Source organism: Tursiops truncatus, chromosome 13 (assembly GCF_011762595.2).
Source record: "Tursiops truncatus isolate mTurTru1 chromosome 13, mTurTru1.mat.Y, whole genome shotgun sequence".
Lineage (NCBI taxonomy): Eukaryota > Metazoa > Chordata > Mammalia > Artiodactyla > Delphinidae > Tursiops > Tursiops truncatus.
In genome coordinates, this window is record NC_047046.1 from 65,062,075 (window position 1) to 65,081,868 (window position 19,794).

The 19,794-nt window shown below is 45.4% G+C and overlaps 1 protein-coding gene across 4 annotated transcripts in view; it reads right to left on the reverse strand.

Annotated features, from left to right (window-relative positions):
- MYO5B (myosin VB) overlaps window positions 1-19,794 on the reverse strand; it is a 382,756-nt gene that overhangs the window by 133,441 nt on the left and 229,521 nt on the right. For all 4 annotated transcript variants that reach the window (XM_033837739.2, XM_033837736.2, XM_033837737.2 and 1 more), the window contains 3 exons: window positions 16,125-16,232; window positions 12,231-12,340; window positions 7,056-7,321 (listed from right to left, as the gene is read on the reverse strand). In XM_033837739.2, coding sequence (XP_033693630.1) covers window positions 7,056-7,321; window positions 12,231-12,340; window positions 16,125-16,232 — 484 coding nt within the window. The remainder of the gene's footprint in view (window positions 1-7,055; window positions 7,322-12,230; window positions 12,341-16,124; window positions 16,233-19,794) is intronic.

A 19,794-nucleotide genomic window follows, 5' to 3' on the forward strand; every position in this document is an offset into this window, starting at 1 on the left:
GAGAAAATACAAGAAACGTTTAACAAGGACCTAGAAGAAATAAAGATCAAACAAACAATGATGAACAACACAAAAAATGGAATTAAAAATACTGTAGAAGGAATCAATAGAAGAATAACTGAGGTAGAATAATGGATAAGTGACCTGGAAGATAAAATAGTGGAAATAACAGCTGCAGAGCAGAATAAAGAGAAAAGAATGAAAAGAATTGAGGACAGTCTCAAGAGACCTCTGGGACAACATTAAACGCATCAGAATTTGAATTATAGGGGTCCCAGAAGAAGAAGAGAAAAAGAAAGTGTCTGAGAAAATATTTGAAGAGATTATAGTCAAAAACTTCCCTAACATGGGAAAGGAAACAGTCAATCAAGACCAGGAAGTGCAGAGAGTCCCATATAGGATAAATCCAAGGAGAAACACACTAAGATCCATATTAATCAAACTATCAAAAATTAATTACAAAGAAAAAATATTAAAAGCAGCAAGGGAAAAGCAACAAATAACATACAAGGGAATCCCCATAAGGTTAACAGCTGATATTTAGCAGAAACTCAGAAAGCCAGAAGGGAGTGGCAGGACATATTTAAAGTGATAAAAGAGAAAAACCTATAACCAAGTAAAGACCCACAAAAAAAAACCCAAAACAATTAAGAAAGTGGTAACAGGAACATACATACTGATAATTACCTTGAATGTAAATGGATTAAATGCTCCAACCACAAGACACAGACTGGCTGAATGGATACAAAAACAAGACCCATATATATGCTGTCTAGAAGACCTAGGGACACATACGGACTGAAAGTGAGGGGGTGGAAAAAGATATTCCATGCAAATGAAAATCAAAAGAAAGCTGGAGTAGCAATACTCATATCAGACAAAACAGACTTTAAAACAAAGACTATTACAAGACACAAAGAAGGACACTACATAATGATCAAGGGATCAATCCAAGAAGAAGATATAACAATTGTAAATATTTATGCACCCAACACAGGAGCACCTCAATACATAAGGCAAATGCTAACAGTCATAAAAGGGGAAATAGACATTAACACAATAAGAGTAGGGGACTTTAACACGCCACCTTCACCAATGGACAGATCCTCCAAAATGAAAATAAATGAGGAAACACAAGCTTTAAATGACATATTACACCAGGTGGACTTAACTGATATTTATAGGAAATTCCATCCAAAAACAACAGAATACACTTTCTTCTCAAGTGCTCATGGAACATTCTCCAGGACAGATCATATCTTGGGTCATAAATCAAGCCTTGGTAAATTTAAGAAAATTGAAATCGTATCAAGCATCTTTTCTGACCACAATGCTATGAGACTAGGTATCAATTACAGGAAAAAAACTGTAAAATATACAAACACATGGAGGTTAAACAATACACCACTAAATAACCAAGAGATCACTGAAGAAATCACAGAGGAAATCAAAAAATACCTAGAGACAAGTGATAGTGAAAACACGATGACCTAAAACCGATGGGATGCAGCAAAAGCAGCTCCAAGAGGGACGTTTATAGTAATACAATCCTACTTCAAGAAACAAGAAAAATCTCAAATAAACAACCTAACCTTACACCTAAAGCAATTAGAGAAAGAAGAACAAAAAAAACCCAAAGTTAGCAGAAGGAAAGAAATCATAAAGATCAGATCAGAAATAAATGAAAAAGAAATGAAGGAAACAATAGCAAAGATCAATAAAAGTAAAAGCTGGTTCTTTGAGAAGATAAACGAAATTGATAAAACATTAGCCAGACTCATCAAGAAAAAAAGGGAGAAGACTCAAATCAACAGAATTAGAAGGCTTCTCTGGTGGTGCAGTGGTTAAGAATCCGCCTGCCAATGCAGGGGACACGGGTTCAAGCCCTGGTCTGGGAAGATCCCAAAACATATGCTGCAGAGCAACTAAGCCCATGCGCCACAACTACTGAGCCTGCGCTCTACAGCCCACCAGCCACAACTACTGAAGTCCATGCGCCACAACTACTGAAGCCCACATGCCCTAGAGCCTGTGCTCCACAACAGAGAGGCCACTGCAGTGAGAGGACCACGCACCACAACAAAGAGTATCCCCCACTCACCGCAACTAGAGAAAGCCTGCGTGAAGCAACGAAGACCCAATACAGCCAAAATAAATAAATCAAAAAAAGAAAGTTTATAAAAACTAAAAAATTTTAAAAAAAGAATTAGAAATGAAAAAGGAGAAGTAACAACTGACACTGCAGAAATACAAAGGATCAGGAGAGACTGCTATAAACAACCATATACCAATAAAATGGACAACCTGGAAAAAGTAAACAATTTCTTAGAAAAGTACAACCTTCAAAGACTGAATCAGGAAGAAACAGAAAATATGAACAGACCAATCACAAGCATTGAAATTGAAAATGTGATTGAAAAACTCCCAAGAAACAAAAGCCCAGGACCAGATGGCTTCACAGGTGAATTCTACCAAACATTTAGAAAAGGGCTAACACCTACCCTTCTCAAACTCTTCCAAAATATAGCAGAGGGAGGCACACTCCCAAACTCATTCTACAAGGCCACCATCACCCTGATACCAAAACCAGACAAAGATGTCACAAAGAAAGAAAATTACAGGCCAATACCACTGATGTACACAGATGCAAAAATTCTCAACAAAATACTAGCAAGCAGAATCCAACAGCACATTAAAAGGATCATACACCATGATCAAGTGAGGTTTATTCCAGGAATGCAAGGATTCCTCAACATATGCAAATCAATCAATGGGATATACCATATTAACAAACTGAAGGATATAAACCATTTGATAATCTCAACAGATGCAGAAAAAGCTTTTGACAAAATTCAACACCCATTTATGATAAAACTCTCCAGAACGTGGGCATAGAGGGAACCTACCTCAACCTAATAAAGGCCATATATGACAAATATCACAGCCAACATCGTTCTCAATGGTGAAAAACTGAAACCATTTTCTCTAAGATCAGGAACAAGACAAGGTTCCCCACTCTCACCACTAGTATTCAAAATAGTTTTGGAAGTTTTAGCCACAGCAGTCAGAGAAGAAAAAGAAATAAAAGGAATCCAAATTGAAAAAGAAGTAAAACTGTCACTGTTTGCAGATGACATGATACTAGACATAGAGAATCATAAGGATGCTACCAGAAAACAACTAGAGCTAATCAATGAATTTGGTAAAGTAGTAGGATACAAAATTAATGCACAGAAACCTCTGGCATTCCTGTACACTAACGATGAAAAACCTGATAGAGAAATTAAGGAAACACTCCCATTTACCACTGCAACAAAAAGAATAAAATACCTAAGAATGAAACTTACGTAAGGAGACAAAAGCCCTGTATGCAGAAAACTATAAGACAATGATGAAAGAAATTAAAGGCAATACAAACAGATGGAGCGATATATACCATGTTCTTGGATTGGAAGAATCAACATTGTGAAAATGACTATACTACCCAAAGCAACCTACAGATTCAATGCAAGCCCTATCAAACTACCAATGGCATCTTTCACAGAACTAGAACAAAAACTTTTACAATTTGTATGGAAACATAAAAGACCCCAAATAGCCAAAGCAATCTTGTAAAGAAAAATGGAGCTGGAGGAATCCTGACTTCAGACTATACTACAAAGCTACAGTAATCAAGACAGTATGGTACTGGCATAGAAACAGAAATATAGATCAATGGAACAGGATAGAAAGCCCAGAGATAAACCCATGCACATCTGGTCACCTTATTTTTGATAAAGGAGACAAGAATATACAATGGAGAAAAGGCAGCCTCTTCAATAAGTGGTGCTGGGAAAACTGGACAGCTACATGTAAAAGAATGAAATTAGAACACTCCCTAACACTATATACAAAAATAAACTCAAAATGGATTAAAGACTTAAATATAAGGCCAGACACTATAAAACTGTTAGAGGAAAACATAGGCAGAACACTCTGTGACATAAATCACAGCAAGATCCTTTCTGACCCACCTCCTAGAGAAATGGAAATAACAAAAATAAACAAATGGGACCTAATGAAAGTTAAAAGCTTTTGCACAGCAAACAAAAACATAAACAAAACGAAAAGACAACCCTCAGAATGGGAGAAAATATTTGCAAATGAAGCAACTGACAGAGGATTAATCTCCAAAATTTACAAGCAGCTCATGCAGCTCAATATCAAAAAAACAAACAACCTAATTCAAAAATGGGCAGGAGACCTAAACAGATATTTCTCCAAAGAAGATATACAGATTGCCAACAAACACATGAAAGGATGCTCAACATCACTAATCATTAGAGAAATGCAAATCAAAACCACAATGAGGTATCACCTCACACCAGTCAGAATGGCCATCATCAAAGAATCTAAAGACAATAAATGCTGGAGAGGGTGTGGAGAAAAGGGAACACTCGTGCACTGTTGGTGGGAATGTGAATTGATACAGGCGCTATGGAGAACAGTATGGAGGTTCCTTAAAAAACTAAAAATAGAATTACCATATGACCCAGCAATCCCACTACGGGGCGTATACCCTGAGAAAACTGTGATTCAAAAAGAAACATGTACCACAATGTTCATTGCAGCACTATTTACAACAGCCAGGAGATGGAAGCAACCTAAGTATCCATTGACAGACAAATGGATAAAGAAGATGTGGCACATATATACAATGGAATATTACTCAGCCATAAAAAGAAACAAAACTGAGTCATTTGTAGTGAGGTGGATCGACGCAGAGTCTGTCATACAGAGTGAAGTAAGTCAGAAAGAGAAAAACAAATACCGTATGCTAACACATATATATGGAATCGAGAAAAACAAATGGTTCTGATGAACCTAGGGGCAGGGTAGTAATAAAGACACAGACGTAGAGAATGGACTTAAGGACACGGGGAGGGGGAAGGGGAAGCTGGGACGAAGTGAGAGAGTGGCATGGACATATATACACTACCAAACGTAAAATAGATAGCTAGTGGGAAGCAGCCGCATAGCACAGGGAGATCAGCTCGGTGCTTTGTGTCCACCTAGAGGGGTGGGACAGGGAGGGTGGGAGGGAGGCGCAAGAGGGAGGAGATATGGGGATACAGGTATGCATAGAGCTGATTCACTTTGTTATACAGCAGAAACTAACACAACGTTGTAAAGCAATTATACTCCAATAAAGATGTTAAAAAACAACAAGAACAGTGAGTCTCCACATTAATCTTCCCACACCGAAAACTCAGTAAAAATAGAGTCTTGCCCAAGTAGATTAAGGGAACCAGGTCAGATGCTGCATCCTGACTTTCTCTAGCTCTTACATCAGAATGTGACACTAAAGGTCAGTTTTTTTGAAACCCAATTACCTGAAAATACTCATGGCAGAGGAATGAATGACACAGAATTAATTACTGACAGCTCAGTAGTATGTTTCCAGGGTGCACAGACTGTTCTGTGTTGCTCTCCCCAGAGCAACTGGAAGGGCTGAGTCAAAAAGCAGGCACTCAATGGAGCAGAAGAGAAGTGGCATGTCCACAGTCACTCGGCTAGAACCCTGGAGAGCCCTGGGAGGATGCATTCTCCTGCCTCCCCCCAGGTCATCCTCCACTGTGCTCCGCATCACCTAGGAGGTGGCTTATTTCCTACCATCTGGACTGTGCTCCTGTCCCAAAGGGTCTCCCCCCCCACCCATGTTCTACTCTCTCCTTGAAAGATCGATTTCAAGCCTCACCTTCCACGTGAAGCTTTTCCTGACTGTGCCAACAAGCGTGCACTCTTCTGCCTTGAAACTCGTACAGCACCAAGTGTCCAAACCCTCAAACCGACCCTGTTACAATTTCTTCTGTTGTCTCTTGTATTATGTAGCTCGTGCATGTGACTTAACTCTGCAGCATGTTCTGGAAGCCTCTGTGATGCCAGAAATCAAGTTTACTGCCACAGCATGTGACATGATTTGATTCAAAGCCCAGTGATGAACAAGCGCATCAGAGATGGAGCTGAGCCTATCTTTGCACGGGAAAGCGGCCGCTTCTAGAGGAGGTTTTCCTTTACTACAGCCTCAACATGAGGCGAGCACCAGCTTGTCAGCCCACTGAGCAGTCGTTTCTACCAGAGTGTCGTGGCTGTTACAACTCTGCACTTCTAAGCGTCCAAAGTTCTATTTTAAGACAGAAACCATGACCTCTGTGATACAAAGATCCAGGAGGATTTCATCTATTATTAGCTTAAAGAGGGCAGGACATTGATCATAAAAGAAGTGCAGGTAAGGTTTCAGCCCAGTGCATATAATTTCAAGCAATTCTAGAAGGACCTGGAATGCACCTAAGAGAGACTTGTGGCTCAAAACTTCCTTTCAAGCTGTAGAAACTAAAGAATAGAAGGGCTGTGATCTGTAGAGGTCATTCAGCTAGCTGGGGACAGCAATGAGTCAGAAAGCCAGTCTCCTAGTGCCTAGTGAAGTACACTCTCTACATGCCAGGTTGCCTCTCCCTGTAAGTTACACTGTCATGAGTAACTGCCTTTTCCACTAGCCTAGAATTCTAAAATGCAGAGAAACTTCAGGAATGACCACACACAGTACCAATCTGTATCGCAGCCCTGGGCACAGTTACGGTATTAAAACAATCACCTTGATTGGTAACATCGTGAATGAGGTCGGATGATAGTTTTAAATAAAACATAACTGAAGTAGAAAACCTGAATTTAAGTTCACAGAAACCTCCAGTCTGATGTTGAACAAGACACTGCCATCTCTGGGCCTCAGTTTCCCACAAGGACAAAGGGCTGTCTGTGGGGTTTCTCAGTGGGGGAGCTACTGGTGTTTGATAGGGTCCATTCTTCCTCGGGACTGTCCTCTGTATTGTAGGACACCTAGCATCTCTGGCCTTGGGCCACCAAGTGCCGGCAGAGACCCAGCCAAAAATGCTCCCTTCCCCCATATTTCACACTCCCCTGGTTGAGAACCACCAGGAAGGTCTCCAAGGTCCCCGCTGGCTCTAAAATGCCAGCAGGAAGACACCAGTGATCGGCAGCAGGAGGTACCGTCCTACCCGTAGATGTCCAGGACCCCGATGAAGGAGTGCTGCTTGAGCGAGGTGTGCAGGGCCTTGTTGACATGCCCCACGATCCAGCCAAACAGCTGGGCGTAGATGTGCTTGGCCAGGGCGTTGCGCGCGTTGACCACCTGCTGCAGGGACATGGTCTTGACGTAGGTCTCCGAGGTGGTGACCAGCTTGCGATGGCACAGCCAATGCTCCATCTGACTGTGCTCCACCCCCAGCAGCTGGCAGAAGTTGCTCAGGTGTTCATCCTTGGGCTGGAAGAGACATGGGAGAAGGGTTCAGGAGGGGCGTGGAGGACAGCCCACCACCATGCTCTAGGGAGGGAAGGAACCCAACTCTAGGCCCCCCAGAACCCCATTTCATCCCTAGCCACTGCCCCAGCCATCTCATGCACTCTCACACCACTAGGTGACAATAGGGGCCCAAAGAGTGTTGCTCAAACTGATAATACCTGCTCATGAACACATCAGCAGCAGGGCTTTAAAAAACAACTCTCCACTTTCCCTGTCCCCTCCTCCCCTGCCAGGGCCTGAAGGGTAACTGGAGGAGAGGGCTCCGGAGTGAAGGGTGCAGGATGAGAACTGATAACTTAGGAACAGATAATCTGTTAAGAATAAGGAGCCAGCGGCAAAATCCCAGTGAACGTAGCTTCCAGCTGCAGAGTTCCACATGCAGCGCTCAATCCACAGCCCCGGAAAGGTCCTCGCTTTTGAGTGTTACCTTGGGCTCGCACGCGGTCTAGAGCAGTGCGCTCGGGACGAGCCCTGAGCTGACCCCCTTGGACGATGACAGCACACTGACATCACACCGTCCTAAGCTTCCAAGCAGATTTGCTTTCATCTTAGCCCCGGTCATACTAAACACATAACGGAACTTATTTACATTCTTTAAGCACTTGCCACTTGGAAAGAAAGCGAATCTAGGTGGAGAGCTAGGACAAATGGCAAAAAATAAGGAACAGATTTTGACTTGGGAAGATCACTTGGAACACTGTAACTGATATTCATGTTTAGAGCTGGGAAAAACTAGGGGTGCCTCCAGCGTAAGTCCCTTCGCCTACAGGTAAGAAACTGAGCCCCAGAGAAGTATAAGAACGCACCCAGGTAGCCAGCTGCATTTCATCTTGACCTTCAATTACCCAAAGTACCAATCACATCACCTTGCCCTTGAGTCCCTGATAACCAAGTCACCCACAGAGTTTTATTTCCCAAGTGTGTAGGTGTCCTGGGTCCCCCTTGCTGCCCATTCACAACACCCCACAGAAAACCTGCTTTTCCTCTAGAGGTTCTTCTAGCCCATTATTCATTCCCTCATCTAAATCCCCCAGGGGAAGTTGATAACCCAGCCATGAGCCTGCTGGAGAGCTTAATAACTCCGAGGCTGAAAGGGAATCCTTTAGAATGTCATGTGCCACCTCCTAATGGCCCTGAATTGCTTGTGGGAATCATTTTCTGATGACGCTGCCACCGCGTAAATGCAGGCTTCTTCAATGAAAATTAACACAGATAACTGTGCCATTTCCCCAGCCCATTTTTTCTCCCTCCTACAGATACTTAAAATCCATCTACCCAAATACACACAATTACAAAATAATAAAATGTCAGAGTAGGAAAGAACCTCCAAAAGTCATTAAGGCCAGTTTTTCCGGAGTAGGTTTGTGGAGTTGGAGTAATAGTTACAAAGGCCATTAACTGACTTTACTCAACAAAAGTGGGGGGGGGGGGACGGGCGAGGGACAGTAGGTTGAATGTGGTGGAACCGGCTTGTTAACGTACTCGGTAAACACACACACACACACACACACACACACACACACACACACACACACACACACACACACACACACACACACACACACACACACACACACACACACACACACACACACACACACACACACACACACACACACACACACACACTTCCACAAGTGCTGGTCCTTTTCAATCATCACCACAGGGCAGGCTCCCATCAGCTGCAGCAGGGAGTGGCCTGCCCATCTATTACCCACTCCTGACTGTTGATTAAAGGTACTAACTGAAACTGATTTAACCTTATGCAATTACACTTAAGCGTAATCAAATGATGCTAAATCCATTAAAGACAGCCAGCATCATAGGCAGCTGATGAGTTTCATGGGCCCATATTGCCAAGTTCAAGAAACAAGTTGCCTCTGGTGTCCAAGTAATCGCATGCTACTGCATCTCCAAGGTAACTCTGGCAGTTACGGGACATATATTCACGCTTTAATTAAAAGTAACAACTACCAAGCAGAAGGCACACTGCATCTGGACAGACACCCCTCCACAGCGGGAGGTCCACCCTACGCACCCAAGGCATAAACCAAAATCCGTGCACCAGCACCCACTTAGCAAAGCATTTCTCGAGCAAGCGCACACTGCGTGCCCGGCAGCGTGCTGGGCATGGATGGGGAACATCAGGCTAGTGGAAGACAGCCCGTCCAGAGGAAGGCGCAGGGCCGGCGGTGGCGTGGAGCAAGAACGCTGGCTGGGCTTTGCCATTAACTGTCATTGTGGCCTTAGAGAGAGAGTTTCCTCTCTCTGGGCCTTAGTCTTTCCAACCCTGTGAGGGGAGACGGATGCTCAGAAGGTCCATTCTGGCTCTGCCAACAATGATGATAACAGTCGAGAACTCAAGCCCTCGAGCCCTGTGCCAAGGTGGGTAATATCACCCCTGCCCGCAGATAAGGAAACAGGTAAGAAACTATCAGTAAGTGGCAGAACCAGGATTTGAACCCTGGCAGCCCCGACTCCAATTTCTCACTCTGAATTAGCTCTCGACACAGCCTTTAACTGGAGAACAATATGAGACCAGCCTAGACCACGTACCTGTGCTCAGAAACCTCTGACTTCCTGTCGTCTCTGAGAGTAAGGGCCTGGTGTCCAAGCCTCCACCTGTCAGGCATCCTCCCCTCCCTCCAGCACCATTTGTGTCCTCTGTTCCCCCCCCCCTTTCCCCAAGTGTGCCCTGATAGCCCTCCTTCACACAGTCTTTACACACACACTCAGTGGGTGCCAGTGTGTGTCAGGGCTAGAAGAGTGAGCACAGCAGACACTGTCCTGGAGTTTAGTGGGGGAAACGGGCATCGATCAAATACCACCAGTAAACGTTCACTCTCCTTCTCACCCGAAGGTACCTGCAGAGGCTGGTGCGGAAGATAAGCTCTAAGATCAGAGAGACACTTCCCTGATAAGCCCAAGTCCTAGCTCTCCAAAGAGGCCCTGGCCTCACTCAACCCACAGCCACTGGCGCCCAGGAACTCGCTGGCCCTGGTCTTCGGGCCTCACCGTCAGCCCCGCCCAGTGTTCATCTATTTGCTCACTTGCGTCACCCCTGAGCCTTCGGAGCCTCCATCATCCATCCATCTGCTTACTGGGCATCTACCAAGTCCTGGGCACCGTGCTGGGTGCTGGTGATACAACAGCGAGCAAACAGTCCCCGTTCTCATAGACTTTGGAGTCTCATGAGGGAGAGAGACACACAGCAAATCATCCCATAATAAATGTAAAATTACAACCATGCTGAGAGATACGGAGGAGAGGCATGAACGCTGTAAGAACCCACGACGGGGGATGTGACCAGGATGTGACCTTGAGAAGGAGGAGACTGGGGGAGGGGAGGGTGGAGGCCAAGGGAAATCTGTCAGCTTCCCTGCATTTGGCCAGCCTACATCAGGAGTCTTTAATGCCAGTGTTCCCAATCTCACCTGTCCCCGACACTAGGCAGCATTCGGTTGCCCTAAGGAACCGGGGGACATTTATGGGGACGTGCTGGGAAGGGAGGCACAGACCCTCTGTGCCCTTCTCAAGAGGGACAATGCTTCACTGGCCCTAAAGAGTGTCTGGCCTGCACTAGAGGCCCATCCGCCACCCCACCAAGGCACCAGGTTCTCTTCTGCCCACCTCAATCCGTCTCCCAGCATCACCACGGCCAGCCACACTGCCCCGCCACACACACACACACACACACACACACACACAGACACACACAGGCACATACACGCCGACAGGCGCACACACACGCCTATGTCCCGGGGCACCGAGCGCTGCCCAGCTCCAGCATTCCCTGCTTTCACACTGGGCCCAGCGGGTGATCCTCTCACGAGGCTGCAGACTCCGTGCGGAGGATGGCGGCAGGCCTGATGGGGCCAGGGGTTCCAAATCCAAGGCTATTTCTCTTGTAGGTGTATGGGGGTGATGAGCTCGGCCAAATGCCAGCTACCATTCAGGACTTCCTCTCCCACAAGGCAGGGCCAGGTTTAACTGGGTTAAAAAATGTCTGCACAATTGAAAGAAGATCAGCTTGTGCGTGGCCTGGACGCATGCCCACATTCCTATTCTGTAGTGCTGTCTTCTGTATTTCCCCAGTTATTTAAATTCTAAGACCTTGGTAGCAAGAATCATACTTTGTACCTCCCAGGACTTGGCCATAAATGGACAGAGAAGAGGCCTAAAAGAAAGAAACAATTGCAGATTCCTTACTCAAGGTCAGAATAGCAGTTTTTTAGCCCAGCCCCACACCATCACATACCAGAGAGCACACAACATGCTGTCTATACTACTTGTAACCGGCAGTATTCCCCCACCCACCCACTTAGACATTTTTTATCTCCCACATAGAAGGTACTACGCCAGGCACCAAGAAAGTAACAGTCATTAAGAGCATTTATGGAGCACTTCGTAGTTTGCAATACTGTCATATAGATGTCTCAGTATTCTCTCCTTTGTACTGTCAAAATCTTGGCAACTGTGGTTATCTGTCCTGTCCACCCAATTAGATTGTAAGCTCCTTGGACACAGTGTCCAACACTCCCTCATATCCCTGCAAGCAGACCGGAAGTACTCATGAGCTGATAGCACTGTAGAATTCCATGGACCTCGGGTACTTGGGAAATCAAACCATCAGAAATAATTTATTGAGTAACCACTAAATTCCCTGCCCTCAGTGACAGAAACTGATGGCAGCTGATTTGAAAAGAATTTGTCGTTTTAAATAATTATCAGCAAGGGAACAGAGACCATTCCCCTTAAGAATAAATAACCTATGAATGTCCTCTAAGCGTAAAGGTATTTCAGTTGTATAAAGCTCTACGGACAGAGTAAGTTGTGTACGTGTTATCTCGGGTGCTGGTGGGCAACTTACTGAGATACTGCAGGATTCACCATCGCGCTCCGCTTGAATCTCCACATTTCCAAGGTGTAGGATGGAAGCAATTATCTTAAAAATGTTTATCTGATGGGACTCTCTCACTCCTGGGGAAAAAAAAAAAATGAATGAATGGCACTCAGTGTCCACGGTAGGATAGAAAGGATGTTTTCCCCTCTTTTTAAGGACTTAAGGAAAAATGTTTCATTTTCCTTTCTGGGCCAGTGACTCCTAAAATGATCCAGGCTCCTCACCAAGTAATTATCACTCACAGTAACAGCTCAGAGGGCAAAGGGGCTCCTTGGACTAAAAGAGAAATATCTTCACGGTGATTGTCCCGATCAGACCAGATGGGTCACGCTACCATTTTCACTTCTCCAAGAGCAGAGGCGAAGCGGCAATCAAAGAGACCCATTTTGGACTTCATTGCAACCAACACTTTATGGATGTTTTTATGAGTTTAGTAAGAATGGTCATCTATCTGCCGTCATTTTTCTCCCAACATAATATCCTGCAAACATCTGTGCCACAAATCTGAAGCGCCAACGGAGAAAGAGGAGAAATTTCTCCTGGGGGCGCCGTTACGGGGCTGGCCGGCCAGCCGGCCCCTGGCTGTTCCCCTGGGGGCTGTTGCTTACCACACTATATGCTCCGTCAGTTACAGACACACACACCTACACTGGCGGCAGATATCTACTGTCGATTTTATTATTTATGCATGTAAGTTATCAAAGACATGGATACTCTCTTAAAATTTATATTTAGCTTTAAGGCATTACCATTTCTTTTTGAATTACCAAATACTTCAGACTTAAAAAAAGGTTACAGACTAATATAGTGAACACCAGTTGACCTACCATCAGTTTAAGAGATAATACAGTTGTTCTCCAAATTCTTCCCCAGATGCAGTTACTTATTTTTAAGGCAATATTTTACTGAGGCTTAAAAAAAAAAAAAGTAACACCTATATAAATGGGAGTAAAGATGTGTCATGTTAGGATTAAAAACTTTACTCAGATAATCAACACAGTGGACAACCCAAGCATGAACTAGACAAATTAACTCTACACTTTCACAGTGTTAGATGACCACTACTGTGTAAACTTCACAGGGTCAGGGATTTACTTTTTAATTTTTATTACACAACATCTTCAAAATATACAAACTTAAAAAAAATTACAACGAATCCCTGTTCTTGCTTCATCATTATATCCCCAGTGCCTGGCACACAGTAGGTGCTCAGAAACATGAGTGACAGAAAGACTGTATTGATACTTGTTACGCAGACGGAAGTCCTTGCAAATGTCTACAGAAATGCATGCATTGTTCAAACATCTGGTTTTACTTAAACTAATAATCCAAAGAACAGCCAGCGGGTGAACAATTTAGGCACATGTCCTGAGCGTAACTGCGTAAGAGTGGCAAAAGAAAGACCAGTTAAAGCCAGAGGCTGAAACCCAGGACAAGACAGGAGGCTGGACGGTTATGCACCTGTATAGGGAGTAAAGCACTGTAGAGTGCTCTCAGATAGGTCCCACAGAACTAGTCAGGAAGTGGGTGCTGGGCCCATCACAGCATGAGAGGGATAGATCACTTTCCTCTCCCCTTCTCTTATTCTTAGGAACCAATGCTTTGTCAATTTCCAAAGCCCTAACCACCCTGTCATAGTAGGAATTTAAGTAGTGGATACTGGATGACTGACTACTGAATCCTAACAATAGTTAAGATTCCTATGCTATACTGACCAGAAAGTCCCTTTTTAATACAGGATTCTCCGAATAAGCGTACCTCTTTACAGGAAGCAACAAAACAAAACAAAACAAAACAAATCAAACACTAAATCTGAAAGGCTCGTAGCCCACAGCCTGTTTTTGTAAATAAAGTTTTATTAGAACAGTCATGTCTTTCCTTTTACATTTTGTCTATGGTTACTTTTGCACTACAATGGCAAAGTTAAGTAGTTGCTACAGAAATCGTACGGCCAAGAGGGCCCAAAATATTTACTATCATGTCCTTTAAGAAAAAGTTTGCCAACCTCTGGAATTTAAAAAATGGACATGTTTATTAATGAGTAGGGAAGAATGGCTTATTAAATAATTAATTTTAAAAATTCCATTTGCTTTGAGAATTAAAGTACCTAGTCTCCTTAGGGCCTTGGAGGGAACAACCATCTCCTTGGATCAGCTTATGCCCACTGCTCACACCAGCACTACCTTCTCCTTTCTTAGCCGACTGCTATCCTCCTCAACATCGAGTCTCCTCTATACCTGCTCCCCAGCGCTGGAGAACAGAACAGCTCCGTGGTGCTGGGGAACTCAGGGACACCTGTACCCAGTTTATCATCTCTCAGCTTCAAATCTGCCCTTCTTTGCCCTGCTGTGTCACACCGGTGCTAGATCCTGTAAACATTTCCCCTTGGCCTGCGGGTGGCACGTCACACTTGGTCAAGAGAGGGCACTGCAAGGACTTCACAAGGCGAGAGCAGCAGGAAGCCATTTCCATTCCTGGCTCTGGTCCTCCACAGTCATCAGTATTCATCTTGGGAGCCCAGCCACCCGCCAGGTGAGCTCCAGCTGTGTCTTCAGGCCACGCTCCCCCATTAGCAGCTGCGTCTGAGAAGTTCTGGCTCCACCACACCCCAGGGCACTACAGGCTGCTTACACGGACCAGGGATGGCCTGCACCCTCTGGCAGGTTCCTTTACCACCAGAGGGCTTCCTGACCTTGGGGCAGCCACATCCTCCTAGAAGTGTTGGCAATCTCAGCCTGGCGTGGGGGGCTCTCCTAGTCAGCAGCTCCTGTACTGGCTGTTCCTCCTCTCCCTCGAGACAGCTCTTTTACGCCCACTATTTCTAGACCCCTAAAATCCTCTTATTTATAGTTAATTATCTACTACTGCTCTCGTTAACAATTATAGTATTTTTTCTCTTTTGGAATAACCAGTGCAGTTTCTGTCTCATGGGTACAAAAGGCAAACCACATCTATCCACCAGTTATCCAGAGAAGTGAACAGCACTCAGATTTCAGCACATGCAGTCCTGACTTTCTCCCCATATGGAGATCAGGGCGTGTCCTGTTTGGCCATGCTTTATTTGGACATTGGATAATACCTCCCTGATTCCCAAAGAACCTAAGAAATGCTGCTCTGGGTTGGTCACATGACTCAGAAGCCGAATGTCTGTCAGGGAAGGGCACCAGGTCCCCCGGAGCCACTTTGCGGATTTCAGGCTAACTTCCCAAGCTTCCCCTTTTCTGGCTGCAGGTCCCAGGAATTTACCACTTCAATTTGCCAGTTAAGCACAGACTGCCTTCCACTTTACCACCTGGGGGCTCTTTTCCCCCAAAACTGGCTGGGGCAAGGGGCAGTTTTCTCCAGCTCTACTGTCTTATATGACCCAGGACAGAGAGATCTTGATTTATAGATTCCACTGCTAAGTTCTATATGGAAACAGCAACAACAGACATGAGCTACTAGACCTCTGCAGTCTGTTTCCCACTTGGAGACCCTGACTGTGGAACGTGGGTGGTTTCGGTCCCTAAGGCATGTTCCTTCTGCTAGAACACACTGCCTCAGACCCTCAACACAAAAAGACACGGCTCTTCTTGGCTTTCATCCATTGGTGTCAATGCCCTGAGGGAGTGAAAAGGAGTACTTGGCAATGCCTCACAGATCAACTCTCAAATCCTATTGTTAAGAAAGGGCACCAAAGTTCCATGCCAGAAGCTTTGGAGCCCAAGGGTTGGGATGGAATAAGAGTATGAAGATATTCACCAAGAGCAAGAGGGCTTCCCCACCAGCTCAGAAGGTTGGCAAGCAGAGCGGGACACTGCCATGCTTTTTCTCCACGCGATCAACCCTCTGGGCCTTTCTCCCCATCCCCAAGTTCCTTACCAAGGAGCGTGAAGGCTTGTCGCGTCTTCTCAAAGTCCTCAGCATCATCTACACCCTCGATGGACGTGTCTCCTCCCTGTGACGTGTAGAAGAAGTCCTCGGCACGGGCTGCGGTGGGAAAGGAGGTGAGGCATCAGGCATGGGAGGGACGCTTCATCCCCAGGTTCACCACAGACCATGCCCCACGAGGATGGCCACCCCCTGAGCAAGCTGACCCGGGCCAGAGTTTATTCCCAGCTGGATGTGGAACTCTTTCAAATATCATCTTTACCGACAAAGGCAAGTGGGAGAGAAAACTGAGTAACAAAAGACAGAAAAGTACAGCACAGTGACAGAGCCTGCTGTTGCATTTGTGTTAAAACTGAAAAACAAAGGAACATAAAAGTCACGGCAAGTTCAAGTTACAGGAGCATTCACCACAGACTTGTTTTTTAAAAGGCTCTGGTAGACACGGTAAAATGTACACCCACCCTAGAACCAGACTTCCATGACCATCGATAATCTTAGTCTGACAACCTCGTTTGACACATGAGGGGCAACGACGTGCCCAGAGTGACACGATTTGTTTGTTTTAAACGTTGGGGCACCTTGAGCTATTTAAGCACGTGTACAAACATAGGCTGAGACTCTCATCCCCTGGCTTACTTCCTCTTCAGTCAGCCCTCTGCTAACAGCCTGGGGATGACTAGCGAGGAGGGGCCCAGGTTCCGTCATAGAATTCAGAGCCACCCTCAGCAGAGGGCAAAAGTGCAACGAGCCCTGGGGAGTATCTGAACTACAAGGCTTGAGAGCCAGCATTTAAGGTAACAATTGTACATCATCAAAATCACCCTCGAAAATCACTTCAACTTTCCACAAACTCTAATGCCTTTGTGTGGTACAATTCTGTCCAATGCTTGGCATTTCTAAGTGTAAAATGTTTGATTTTGATAAGATGCCATAACTGGACACTAGCTGTTCTCCCTCCTCCCCTGAAAACACCAGTTAAATGATTTTCTCTTGACCTGGGCACATACGGTTGTGATTATGATGGGTCTCTTGTCCTCCAGTTTGGGTCTCTCTCTTTACTTTCAGCTACACATGCTTAGATGCAGCTTCATTGCAACTCCCAGCCCTCCTTCAACACTTTGTCCTCACGATTTGATCTCCGAAGAATTTCTTGAGTCTCTTTCCTTCCTCCATCCTGACTGCCACTATCCAGGGTCTGACCTGTCCAGCATCTGTTGTCTGGGGACTGTTGCAAAAGACTCTAAGCCTTTCTCCCTGCTTCTGCTCCTGTCCTTTCTAAATCCTCCTTTAAACTTCTGGTAACTCTGATCACACCACTCCCTACTTAAAGCCCTTTGGAGACACCCTCCTGTTCCACTGCCCTCAAGGCAAAAGTCAAACACCCTAGAAGGGCCTCCCGGACCTTTTGTGAAGCGGCCTCCTCCGACTACTCCAGACTCACACCTAGTCCTTCCATCCCCACCTCTATGTCCCAGATACACCGGCTTCCTTCCTGTCATTCCTCAGCTCTACCCCTGTTCATGCCGTCAGTGGCCCTGCAGACGTCTCCTTCCTGGTCTCTCCCACTTCTCACCTTGATCCTATGCTCCAAGCCACACTGCACTGTTCCGCCAATTCCTCCCACCGCTCAAGTCCACGATACCAGGCCCAGCTAGGAAGTGGCAGAACTCAGCCCCAACCCCCAGTCTCACACACAACCCACAGGCAACACTGCACATGGGAATGAACAGCAGAATACTGGTCATGTTTTATGAGGGAAGGCTTCCTGGAGGAGTGACTTCAACCCACTCTGATGACTGCAGGCAGCTGAACTGGGAGACGAAGGACTTTGGCCCTGAGCTCACTCAGCCACAGCAGAAGCGAATTCTGATGAAGCAAGTCACATCAGGTCTTTGTGGAAGATGGCATATTTGGATCTTCCATATCTAATCACCCTGGAAGCTCTGGCACAGAGTAATGTGACAGCTTCAAGCGTTTAATAAAAGCACCAATTCTTTTTTTCCCTTTACACTCACCTTTCAAAACACCTCATTTGATGAATTTTTACTGTGTCCACATGAAGACGACTGAATACAGTCGTCCCTCTGTATGCACAGGGAGTTGGGCCTAGGACACACCCCCCCCCAACAGATACCAACATTCACAGATGCTCAAGTCTCTTGTATAAAATGGTATAGTACAGTCAGCCCTCCACAACCATGGATCGAATTTCAGTTGGTTGAATCCACAGATGCAGAACCTGCAGATATGAAGGGCCAAGTGTATACTTACTCCCATTTTTCAGACAGGCAAACTGAGCACCATAGGGCTTTAAGGGGTTTCCCAGGCTCACCCAGGGTTTGGCCAGGCCTGTGAGCCCATTCCTTGATCACCCAATTAAGGAGATGGTTATCTATGACATCCCATGACTTAGCCATAAATACAACCTACATCATAATCAAAAGTATCAGTTGATACATTAGAGTCACCTGAGACTCCAAAAAGAACACAGCTTTCATATTGGAGGGAAGGAGGCATTTTCAGCATCAAAGACCTTTCATTGTCAAAGGCCAGAGCCCCAATGCCTGATGTTCTGAGTGAAACAGACCTCCCCACCCTTCCCTGCTTTGAGTTCCCAAACTCACAGGCCCAGCAGAGTAACTTCTTCCTGCTCGGGTTCATCACTGCAGGGGCCACCCCAGCCAATCACAGCATTCTCTACTGAATGATTGGAATCCAATCAAAATAATCATCTCCTTTCCATCTGCTTTAAGGCTACAATCACCTCTGTTAACGTCACTCCCAGACCCTCTTAATGAGACAGACATCCCAACAGGATGCAGTCACTCTTCCCCTATTTGCTTTGCCTGCCTGGATCTCAGCTCTCCTTTTAGGCCCATGAAGCCAATCATCCCATCCCAGAGAGGGGTCTCTTGTCCTCCAGTTTGGGTCTCTCTCTTTACTTAGAATTCCCAAGGAGATATACATCACAAAATCCCCTGTTAACTGGCTCACTGGATCAGACTAGTGTACAGAAGGGTCGTGAAGCCAGTGATTAGAGCAATGGACCATCAAGGCCACGGCCCAGGGTTTGCACTTCACCTGGGGAGGCTGTACTCTGACTTGTGCAAGGCAAGAGAGGGTGGTTATAAAACTGTATCTATGCAGCTACGGAAATGAAAAAGAAGAAAGGATTTATTCCTCATTACGTGAAGGCTGCATTTAAGGGAATATGGTCCATTACACCTCTTTTTACCACCATTTATTCACACTCTAACACACTATTCACTGTATTATTTTGTTAAATCTCATCCTGAGGTCATTTTAATGCCACAGACCACCAACCACAGGGCAGAGGCAAGTGGGGCTGTATGCACGTCTGTCCACTTCATTCTCAAGACAAGTGCACAAAATTCCTGCAGGGCCAAGGGGTCTTACAGAGATTTCTGTGCATTTGAACAGCACAGTTTAGGTGAAGAAAAGAGGGAAGGAGGGGAGGCAGGTCTGAATATTCACTAGAAGTCGCTGGCTAGTCCTTCATTTATTTGATGTTTCCATCCATTCAGCCAGGGTTATCTGTGGAACTATAAATGTCAAAGCTTCAGGGCTCACAGCCCATCCACCCACAAGGCAGAAGACAGCCTCATGCCTGAGCACGAGAGCTTATCAAAGGCTCTTCACT